Source organism: Brachionichthys hirsutus, chromosome 6 (genome assembly GCF_040956055.1).
Source record: "Brachionichthys hirsutus isolate HB-005 chromosome 6, CSIRO-AGI_Bhir_v1, whole genome shotgun sequence".
Lineage (NCBI taxonomy): Eukaryota > Metazoa > Chordata > Actinopteri > Lophiiformes > Brachionichthyidae > Brachionichthys > Brachionichthys hirsutus.
The window spans coordinates 589,261-601,097 of record NC_090902.1 but is presented as its reverse complement, the minus strand read 5'-3'; the positions used below and the strand labels follow the sequence as shown (position 1 = coordinate 601,097).

Sequence of the window (11,837 nt, the reverse complement as noted above, 5' to 3'; positions counted from 1 at the left end):
GCGAGCCGATCCGGACCCACTCCGGAACCTTTCAGTGGTCGCACGAACAAAATCACAACCTTCACGTAAAGCCAACGATAAAATGAGAAACACAAAATAAAACAAAAGGAAAGACACACACGAGAGAAGGATAGACCCAAATGGGAAGTCCAGATTATTCGGGATTCATCCGGGCTCACTTTTTGTTGTTCATGGAATATCTGACAAACTTCCAGAATTAATTAAATACTGTAAGAAATAAACATTTAATTGTGGGAAACAACAACAACAACAATCAATCAATCAATCAAACAGGATGTTCTGCATCAACAGTTTTTTGGGTTTAGGGTCGCAGCAGCTAAATATTGGTACGCCCATATTTGGTCTATCCCTCATGGAATCCTTCATGGTGTGAATGTTGTACCGTCCAAAAATGAACAGAACGGAAACGGTGAACAAAACGGACTGAAATAAAAAGGGGGGTCGTGTGGGAGTGGGTGGAAGGGGTCCACTTTGTCCCGGCGGACTACCACACCTGGTCGGTCCAGCGTATGTCCCTGTGGTACACTGCCGTGTTTGCGTAGTCTCCTACCTGTTTGCTGCTGTATTTGGGCGGGTTGGCCTTGTAGCTGTAATCCGAGTATTGGTCGGAGCCCGTTGAGTTGTTGTCGCCCGTTCCCACGAAGGTGTTGGTGGCGGGGAGATCCTGAACGACCTGGTGCTTCTTGGAGGCGGACGGGGACTGTGGCTGAAGCTGGATGGACGGGAGGGGGGAATTGGAGCGGTAGTGGCGGCCCAGGTCGGGGCTTCCTTGTGGGTAGTTGAGGGGCAGGTGTATTCTGGGACTGTCGTTGACGTTGTCGTTGATGAGGTTGAATTTGAGGCCTTTCTGAAGGCCGGCCTCCTCGTCCTCCTCCGGCGGCTTGGTTGGTTTCGGGGCCTTTCCTTTTTTGATCTTTTTGCCTTTGCCATTCTTGGGGCCCTGCTTTGGAGCGTACAGGTCCTTACTCTCCTTCTTGCCCGCCTGGTAGCCGCTCTTGGTGTCCTTCTGCAGCCGGTGCCTGATGACCACCACAGCCACAATGACCAGGATCACTCCGGCAATCCCGGCGAGGCTGCCGTACAGGATGTTGCTGCGCTGTGCCAGGGCGTAGTTAGGGTCCCCGGCAATGTCCCTGTCCAGAGGGGTGTAGAGGCTGTGTCCGACCAGCACCTCGATGAGGGACACGTTGGACTTGGTGTCATTGACAAAAACATGGACGAGGGCGGTGGTGTGGCGAGGGGGTTTGCCTCTGTCCCGGACCCGCACCACCAGGCGGTGCAGGCCGTTGTGTTTTCCGGTGAACTCTTGCGCCAGCGTGATTTCCCCACTGCTGGGCGAGATGTGGAACAGGTCATACGGGTTTCCACCTTCGATGGTGTAAACCAGCTCAGCATTGGGTCCAGAATCAATATCCTCCGCCTCCACCACCTCTACTTGGGTGTCCAGTGCGGTGCCCGGAGACATGTACGTGTAGGAGGAGTTGGCGGGCCTGGTGACATAGGGGGCGTTATCGTTCTCATCCAGGACATTGATGGTAACGCCTACATAGGAGGATCGAGGCGGGTCACCGGCGTCTATAGCCTTCAGGCGAAAGGTGTAGGTACTTTCTTTCTCCCGGTCGAAGGAGATGCTGGAGAGGATGGTTCCTGTGCCGTTCTGTATGAGGAACTTCCCATTGTCCGGTTCTACAAACAGTCGCACTCGGGCATTCTCTCCTTGGTCGTTATCAGTGACAGTCACGATGCCGACAGGATTGAGCGGAGGCATGTTCTCGATGACAGAAAAACTGTAGCCATTTAGCATGAACTTGGGGTCATTGTCATTGCGGTCCAGAACATTAACCGCCACAGTTGCGGTTCCAGTTTTGCTCGGAACGCCTTTGTCCGCCGCTGCCACACGGAACTCGTAGCGCTCGGTCTCTTCCCGATCCAGCAGGTTCTTCACGCGAACTTCTCCAGTGTTGACATCAATTTCAAAGAGTTTGGTGGCAGAGAGCTCAATGATGCTATAAGCTAGCTCTGCATTGGTGCCACTGTCTGCATCTGTCGCCACAATGTCCAGCACTTTGTCACCTGCCTGGTTTCCCTCTGCAAAGTCCACCTCAAGCAAGGCTGGGGAGAAGTTTGGCGTGTTGTCGTTCATGTCCGTGACCTGGACCTTCAGAGCGTTTGTGCTGGACAGGGCGGGGTTCCCAGAATCCACAGCAACTATTTCGATCCTGTAATACTTGACACGCTCATAATCCAGCAAGGTGGTTGTCTGCAGGAAATACTTCCTCTTCCGATCATTGGCCGACTCACTTGCAGGTCGGAGCTGAAACGGGACATCGCCGGCAACCACGCAAGTCACCACTGCATTCTCCCCTTCGTCCCGGTCCGACACCTGGACCAACGCCACCGGCGTGCCGATGGGCATGTCCTCGGAGATGTTGGCCACGCCGTCATGATGGGTAACCAAGCCAATCCCGCGGATCTCGATGGCTGGTGCGTTGTCATTCTGGTCTCTGACATCGATGGTCACCAAGACCTTGGAGCTCTTGGAGTTGGGTCCGCGGTCTTTGGCGGCAACGAAGAACTTGAGGAAGCTTTCTTCCTCGCGGTCCACCAGGCCCTTGACATAGATGATGCCCGTAGAGCGGTCAATGCGCAGAAGCCTCTGGACCGTCTCCGACACCTGATGGAGGAGGTAATCGATGTCTCCATTGGTGCCGGTGTCGGCGTCGTTGGCTCGGACCTACAAGGGCGAGAAGAAAGGTCAAACACAGGACACTTTGAGCACAAGTCGTCTCTTCCGACGGACTCAACAAGAGCTTATCCGCTCTGACCCAGAAGAGGTCCCGGAGCAGGAAGAGTTGTTGTCTCGGTGCTGGACACACCTTTGAAGCAGAACGCCATCCTGCTATCCAAAGACGCACACTGGAGGGTGTGTGTTGTTCTGTAAAGAGAACGGCTCCTATTCCGAGGCCAATGTTTGAATAGAATGCTAAATAAACGTTAAACACTCTCTATTAAATGTTAGCGGGAGGCTCCAGCCCGTTCTTTGCATCCTGTCACGTTTCAGCGACAGTATTCCCAGAAACATCGCAATGATTGTCCTCACGAGAGACTTCCTGGGGGAGATGAACGTACTGGACGCTGAACGCTGACCGTACACGCCCACGCACCGTCGACCAGACGTTCCCCGGGTCGTTGGCATCTAGCGGGGAGATAAGTGAATGTTTATGTTCTCCTCATTATCAGAACAGCTTCGACTGCTCGGTTCCCATTAGGAGACCGGAGAGGACGGCCCGGCATCGGCCACGTTCCGGCTCCGTACGCCAAAACACAGAGTAAATAGAGGTAATTAGTCGATTAGGAGGTACTATCAGTCAGCAGAATATGAGTGAGGATGTAGTCTCCTAGCGACGCGGCTAATACCTTTTAATTGCATTGATTGAATGCGCTGCCGCTGCAGAGGTCGTGTAATTAGGGGTTTCCTTTTATGTTCCTTTGAAGCAGAACTGAATCCAGGATGGGCTCGAGCAAAACCCAAAAACATCTCAGAAATATTGCTTTTGTATTTTTAAAAAGTACATTTCTCAGATATTACTTGGCAAAGCACTCAGGAATGTCTCAAGTGCGTTTTCAAAAGGAACAAATAACGCAAGCTAAGCTAATCGGCACCGAGTCGTTTTAAGATACAGAACATGCATCGAGAATATTTGCATTTGACTGAAAAACACGTTTAACGGAATGTTCGAGGAGGATCTGTCTGAAAGGTCGCTGCGTTCCGGGCGGCGCACAAATAAAACGTGTTTCCTGAGATGGCAGAGCGTGACGGCGCGGCGCCGGCGCACCCGCGGGTGAAAACGCCAACGGGAACTCGTAATCTCTCCTGCCGACTGTTCCTGTCCTCCAGGTGGCTTTCGGTGGGAGACGATCCAAACTCCGGTCAATGATTGGCAGCGTCTGATAACCGTGTATTGAACAGGGGAGCAAAGTGCAACCGTGACGACGGCAAACACACAACGCGCTGTTTATCTCCCAGTTAACCATTAACCAGCAGGACCCACTGGGTTCACACCAGTTCAGCTCTAGAGAGCGATGAACGAGATGATTGATTATCTGCTTGTATTAATACTCTCATGTTATTCATTTATGTTAAAGACCCTCCAGATCCCTCGTTGAATATTTCCTGTTGGAGATAACCAGGCTTTAGCTTAGCTTAGCATTTGTGCAAGCGTTAGCCTTCACGCGACACAACCTTTAGCATCCTTATTTAGAAGCAAATGTCTGCCTCGCTCAGCAGACAGAAGGGCGGGGCCACAGACTTTATGAGCCAATCAGGTGCTCCTTTATGACGCCTCCCTGTTCAACACAAACGGGAAAAGATTCCTGGTCAAACATTCCTGACTCAAGGAGTTGAAAGGAGAAGCTAGCGGGCCTGGAGTTCAGATATTTTTGTCAAATCGTTATTTCCCAGATCGAGAATGAACTCCGCTCCTCATTAATATTTGATATTATAATATTTAAACATTAATACGGAGACTTAAAGCCGCTCTTAAGGGCAGCGCCGACGTGATGGCTGCCTGGAAGAAAGGAAATACATCACATGGCTTGATTTAGAAAAACGCTAACCGCAGCGCTGTGCTCCCCTTCAAAGGGCGAGTCAAAAGGCAGCGACGTTCATGCGTGCGCCGCCGCCGCCGCCGCCGCCGGACGCTCTACGGAGGTCAGAGCCGTTAAAGCGTCACGTTAAGCGAAATGAATTCTGCGGTTCTGTGAAACGCAACGAGACACATCCCGTCTAATCTCACGACGGAGTCAGATTAATCACGCACGGCTCGCCAGGACGACGGTCAGAGGCTGCTCTGCCCGCCGGCGGCGACATCAGGCGCCAGCCGCCCAGCGGAGGGCGGCGATCCCACGCCCCGCTTCACCCCCGTCTGTCCGTGTGGATAACCGAGCAGCCAGAGCGCCGTGTTGTCCTGCAGCTGTCGGCGTTACCACGGGCGGGGCAAAGGGTTCCCCTGCAACGTTTGAACCTGGAGGGACTCGCTCTCACTCAGGTGTGACGGAGACGACAGCCGTGAGTCACGGAGCAGATTTCATTTACTCACGAAGCCGCAGCAGTTTAAACGACCGCAGCCATGACGACGAGACGCCGGAGGGAGATTAGCCTCGCCGTCCGAAGGCTGCGCCGTTTATTCTGCGTTACATCAGAATCAGCAGCGTGCGGCGAGCACACACCTTCTGGCATTCTGCGCTGAGGTTTACGAGAGTCCGACGCCACTGCTTCTGTGAAGCTAGCGCTAGCTAGCGTGTGGCGCCAGCACGCTAGCTGACATCGCACACTGTGCCGGCTCTACGGGGGCCGACAGACGGGGGTTCGTCGTGGCGCTAAACCTCGAGCTCTGTGTTACAGTGTAATACCGGATTATTTGATGCCAGCCGGCGGCCTTACTGTTTCTGCACTGACATCCACAAACACGCAGCACGCCAACCGCTAGCTGCAGCACGCCAACCGCTAGCTGCAGCACGCCAACCGCTAGCTGCGGCGTGTCACCCGCTAGCTGCAGCACGTCACCCGCTAGCTGCAGCACGTCACCCGCTAGCTGCAGCACGCCAACCGCTAGCTGCAGCACGCCAACCGCTAGCTGCAGCACGTCAGCCGCTAGCTGCAGCACGCCAACCGCTAGCTGCAGCACGCCAACCGCTAGCTGCGGCGTGTCACCCGCTAGCTGCAGCACGTCACCCGCTAGCTGCAGCACGCCAACCGCTAGCTGCGGCGTGTCACCCGCTAGCTGCGGCATTTCTTTGAGTCCTTGGTGCCGCAGTGCATGCTGGTTATTGCAGGTTTTTACTTTTGAAAATCTTAAATATGCCCATGTTTGGACCTTCCTGTTTTTCCAGCGTTTTTATACTAATGATGAAATCTTTACGATAACATTTCGGGTTTGTTGTTTGTCCATCTCTCCCGTCTCTTTGATGACATCATCATTTACGTGACGTTCAGAACCAGCGATCTGGAAAAGAAACCCGACACGAAACCGAGTGAGAGCGTCGGTGATTGGTTCAGAGGCTCCGTGGCGAGTTCCCATCGACACCTAATCATTAACAACATCCCGTATGGGGATGACACGTATTGATCGATCGGCTGACTGCTTTACAGGACGCAGCGGCTTAGCCCGGATGATGGGCGGAGTCTCCTCTGACCACGGCTCCCAGGATAACGTTTACAGCTTTAAATCAATCAGATGAGGTCAGGTTTGATCTGGTTGCCGTGGTAACACTGACCTGCAGCACAGAGTGCCCCGGGGGGCTGTTCTCCTGGAGCTCCGCCTCGTAGTGACTCCTCTCAAACTTGGGGGCGTTGTCGTTCTGGTCGGTGACGGTGACCCGCAGCAGGGCGCTGCTCGCCCTCGCCGGTCTCCCGCCGTCCACCACTCGGATGTTCAGGTCGTAAGAGTCCTTCTTCTCGCGGTCCAGGTTGCCCATGACGACCAGCTGAGGCAGCTTCTCGTCCGAGTCCACGGCGACCTGCAGGCCGAACAGCTGGTCGGCGTCCGGCCCGGTGCTCAGCGTGTACTCGGCGACGCCGTTGCTGCCAGAGTCCCGGTCGGTCGCCATGGGGATGGAGAAGAGGGCGCCGATGTGCGTGTTCTCCGGGATGGACAGGGTGAGGATGGGCGAGGAGAACTGCGGCGTGTTGTCGTTGATGTCCAGCACCTCGATGCGCCCCTCGATCAGCCGCGGCCCCGACCCGATGCCGTTCGCCATGTCGGTGATCGACACCTCGAACTCCAGGAAGCATTTGTCCCCGTCCATCAGGTTGCGGCAGTCCCTCAGCGTCTCGCGGTCGACGGGGACCTCCGTGGTGTAGATGTCGCCGGTTTTGCCGTCCACCCTCAGGAACGGCGAGCCCACCTCCAGCTTGTAGAGGTGGCCGGTGTCGGGCAGGCCCCGGTCCGCCGCCAGGCTCCCGATCAGAGTGTTGGGCGGCTGCTCCTCAGGAAGCCGGTACAGGATGTCAGAGGTCATGGCGCCGCAGGAGACAGCAGGGCAACCGCCAGGAGCAGCAGCACCTCCCGCTTCAGCGCCGCCATGTCTCCGCCCCCTCTGAAAGAACAGAACAGCGGTTAGTGAGAACGCCATCGCTCAGCTCTGAAACAGGAAGTGGGTCCACAGAGCTGGTCTCTGGGCCACTAAACACGTCCCCGAGGGGGGCGAGATGACTTCCCGATGCTAACAGGAAGCGGGGCTCTGTCCGGGATGCTAACGCGGCGTGCTTTCGTGCTTTTAACTTGAAAATCCCCGCTTCTTTCCAGCGCATTCCTTGGTATTTTATTTTGACCCCGTCTTTGAAGTTGGTGTTTCCTCTCTACACATTCGTGAACGCGTCCCATTCTGTCCTCGCTGCGTCCCAGGGCAGCGTCCCCAGCGGGGTCAGCGGCGACCCGGCGGCTCGTCCTGCCCCCCCCGGGCTCGGTGGCGAGTAAACCGGGTCATGACTGACGCGCTACAGAGAACCGGTTGGACCTGTGAGCGCCCAGCGCCTAAAGCGCTAACCATTAGCTAACCAAACAGCCCAGCAACAGGAAGGACAGCTAGCCTAGCGGCGCCATGGAGACGCCGGCGACCTCGTCCCTTCTACGTTTACTCGTACGTCTGTATTTAAGAGGATGGCGAGCCGTGAATTGATTTTGAAGAGAGCCGATTGAGATCAAGGCCGGATCTCTTCCTCTCCTCCCCCCCCCCCCCCCACCTGCGTGTCGTTCTTCTTGGCAGTAACTGTTACTTCATGGGTTAATCTGAAGAAGGTTTCCATTGTCCCGACGTCCTTTGATTCGAGCACGCACACGCCCCCGCGTAGCGGCGTGCGGCGTGCGGCGTGCGGCGTCCTCCGGCTCCTTCGCCGCGTGGGAGTCGAGCCCGTCCGGGTTCACATTCCCTACCGGCCGGAGCCACATAAAGGCATCAAGGTGAACTTATGTCAACACAAATGACCTCTGACCCCTGAACAGACGGAGCAGGAACAGAACCATCTGGGACTCCACGGCGGTCCGGTCACGCTGGAACCACACAGCCAAACAGTTTCTGGGGGGGGGGGGGGGGGGGGGCGTCTGTGTTACTGGTTCCCAACAACAGAAGCAACAAATGTTTGCCGTCGTTGCTCCCTGCTGTGGACACACCTAATTACCCCCATATAAAGAGAATGTGTGTGTGTGGGGGGGGGGGGGCACGGTTTGCATGTGAATACCCGTGTGTGTGGGGGGGGGGGCACGGTTTGCATGTGAATACCCGTGTGTGTGCGTGCTTGCTTTGTCACATTTTACTCCAGAGCTGCCCAATATACCCCCGAACCTTGACCTCTGACCCCTAGGCCTTTTGGCAGGTTACCATGGAAACAGAGCCGGAGCAACGCCGCTGACTGGCTGACGTCCAGGCTGCTGAACCGACCCGGCCGGCCCGCTGTACAGAACCAAGAACGACGTCTCACACGGAGAGCGCTAACGCTAGCTTAGCTCCCGGCGGCCATGAGACGCAAACTATGACCTTTTATCTTGACTTCAGGCACATGTAAAGCAGGGAAGGAGGAAGAGGAGGCTTTCAGGAAGGTCCCCGATGAAGGACCAGGAAGCTCATCAGCTGTTTGATGTCGGAACGTTTAATGAAGCCGTGAGACAGAAATACCAAACGTCTTCATTTGGAAAGTTTAAACGTTGTATATAAACACATTTAAAATGCACTTATTGAATGTAAACGTCCGTTTGGAGCTCCTAAAAAACACTGAAACGCAACCCGACACCGACGGGAACGCCGACGACGGGAACGGCCGACGCTGGGAACGCCGACGCTGGGAACGCCGACGACGGGAATCAGAGCTTCCTTGAAAGCTCTCGGGTCGTGAGAAATCACATGTTTGTGGTCCCGAGTGATCCAGAGACCGTCCAGCTGACCCCACTCCCACCGGCTGTGTGTGTGCGTGTGCGTGCATGTGTGCGTGCATGTGTGCGTGTGTGCGTGTGTGTGTGTGTGGTGTGTGTGTCAACAGGCCGGCTGGACCCACATTTCCATATGTGAGCAGCCTCTGACTCCTGGAATGAGTGAGAGACAAAGACTCGCGAGGGAGAGAGAGGGGAGGGGGGGGGCGTGTCCAGACTGCAGCAGGATATACATCACAAAGCAGCCCCCCCCCCCCCCCCCCAGTGTGTTCACTATTGAGATTCACAGCACGTCCCTCCTTCAGCAGGTAGCGGCGCCGGCGACCCACAACACACCTGTGATGTCACTACATGGGGCGTGTCTCCAGACTGCTGTGCTCCCGTGACCTTCGTGTTCTAACCCTGATCTCCATCACTCATCAGTGATGACTTTCAAAATAAAGGCATAACTAATCAATCCCCGACAAACAGAGCAGCACCTGTCAGGTGTTCCGCTCAGGGGACCAGCGGGTCAAACGCGCAGTCCGTCCCGACCAATCAGACAGCCACAAAACCGCCTGTCCCACGAGACCCAGATCAAAAACCAGATCACAGCTGAGACCTGACAACAATTCGGTTATTGATCGACACGAACAACGAAAGAATAAGATTAAAACTCCACCTGACTGGAAAACCAGCGGGACCAGCAGCAGAACCAGCAGCAGAACCAGCAGCAGGACCAGCAGCAGGACCAGCAGGACCAGCAGCAGAACCAGCAGCAGGACCAGCAGCAGAACCAGCAGCAGAACCAGCAGGACCAGCAGCAGGACCAGCAAGGGACCAGCGACCCGGAGGAACTGGACCGACCGGTAGGCTGGCCGGAGCTGGTTAAAGATGCCCCCCCCCCCCCCCCCCTCCCCATTTCCATAACAAGCAGCTCATTGGCCGCTTCACATAAGCCCCACCCCCGACTCCCTCACAGGGAATTGATCACAACAAGGAAGTGGAGATAAGAAATAAAGAGAGAGCGAGAGAGAGAGAGAGAGAGAGAGAGAGAGACGGTCGAGAACTCAGAAATATTTCAGGCTTCATTCATCCGCTAAAAAGAAATCTGCTCCCATCAGCGGCAGGAATGAATGTGATGTCATCACATATGAATGTGATGTCATCACATATGAATGTGATGTCATCACATTAATATGTGATGTCATCACATTGATCGGATCTCATTTTAAGGCTTTAATACTTTAAATGAAGATCCGATCACGTCACGCCGGCGACCCGATAAAGAGACGAGCAGAGAAACGTTTTATTAATGAATCACGAGGCCCGACGGGAACCAATCAGACGGGAGAACACCTGCAGTGGTGTGTGTGTGTGTAGGTGTGTGTGTGTGCGTGTGTGTGTGTGCGTGTGCGTGTGTGTGTGTGTGCGTGTGTGTGTGTGTGTGCGTGTGTGTGGAACCTGAATGTCCGGTCTGTTCTCGAGTGGTCTGAATTAAATAGAACACAGAAAACCCAAAAGAGGCTTTAGTGGTGCTGGGCGGTCCAGTGTGTGTGTGTGTGTGCGTGTGCGTGTGTGTGTGCATGTGTGTGCGTGTGTGTGTGCGTGCGCGTGTGTCGAGGCTGGACGGGCCTCGTCCTGATCCTGCCGCAGTGCCTTCGGGCAGCCAGAGCGGTGAAGCGGGGCTGCGACAGAAACCAGTGAAACCAGTGACTCAGCGCTGACTCAGCTCCGCTTCCTGTCTGGCTCGCCGTTCACACGAGGCTCCTCCCATTCCCTTTCTCCGCTGTTTACCGGGGGCGTGGCCGTACCTGCGACGCACCTGTCAGGAGACCGAGTGGATCCTCCTCCGGTTTCTGGCCCGTCCCGTCTGTCCGGTTTTTGTGGTTGTCTCTTCGGTTTATAGTTCTCAGGTGGATGTGAACAGAACTCCCAACCAGACCAGAACCAGAACCAGAACCTCCTGAGCAGGTTCTCCGTCTGACCAGAACCAGAACCTCCAGAGCAGGTTCTCCTTCTGACCAGAACCAGAACCAGAACCGCCTGAGCAGGTTCTGGGAACAGGCCCGGAATGTGTGTGTTAATCAAACAATGGCAGTGAATGGAGTCATTAGTCCTCTGTGTCTGGAGGGGGGGGGGGGGGCACGCACACACACACACACACACGCTCACACACGCGCGCACACACACACACACACACGCACACACGCACACACACACACACACGCACGCTCACACACGCTCACACACACACACGCACACACACACACACACACACACACACGCTCACACACACACACACTGATCCCCGAGCAGCAGAAGGGGATTATGGGAGGGGCCGGCTGGTATGAAGTAAAGATCAGAACGCCGCTTTATTCCGCGTCACACGTGGACGAGACGCCGCCGGGCGGGGCCAGGCGTGCTGGAGGGAGGTCCCGACGCGGAATCAAACGGCCGCGCTGACCAACAACGGTCAGAGCAAACGGAACAACACTCCAGTGTTCAGACCGGGACCGGGACCGGGACCGGGACCCCCCCCCCAAAAAGCCGGACTGAAGACGGCCGGCCCGCTCGGCGCTGCCGCTGCTCGCCGTGACATTTTCTCTGCGTGGGCGTTTCCTTACAGCTTCATACGACGCCGCGCGGCGTCCGGCGCTCTGAGCGGTCGCTGACGCGGCGCCGGTTCTCCGAGTGGACCCGCCTCCAACTCTCCTTCTGATCGTCTGCAGAGGGGATCAATACGATGTCGGCTCGATCAAAGCGCTTTCATTCCCGCTGACAGCCGGAAACAGGCGCCCCCCCCCGTCCGATGATGACCCCCCCGGGTGATGACATCACAAACCTGATCAGATGCTCCGGGGGGGTGAAATCAAATTCCAAAAGGGGCGGAGCAACATCAGGGCGCCTGAC

General features: G+C 55.7%; 1 protein-coding gene across 1 annotated transcript in view; it reads right to left on the bottom strand.

Annotated features, from left to right (window-relative positions):
• Nucleotides 1-387: 387 nt before the first annotated feature.
• The window catches only part of LOC137895147 (protocadherin-1-like), a 42,032-nt gene continuing 30,582 nt past the window's right edge, over nucleotides 388-11,837 (bottom strand). The window contains exons 2-4 of the mRNA XM_068740632.1: nucleotides 9,730-9,781; nucleotides 6,298-7,052; nucleotides 388-2,755 (exon numbers count right to left, since the gene is read on the bottom strand). Of these exons, the coding sequence (XP_068596733.1) occupies nucleotides 506-2,755; nucleotides 6,298-7,052; nucleotides 9,730-9,781 (3,057 nt within the window). The 3' untranslated portion in view covers nucleotides 388-505. The remainder of the gene's footprint in view (nucleotides 2,756-6,297; nucleotides 7,053-9,729; nucleotides 9,782-11,837) is intronic.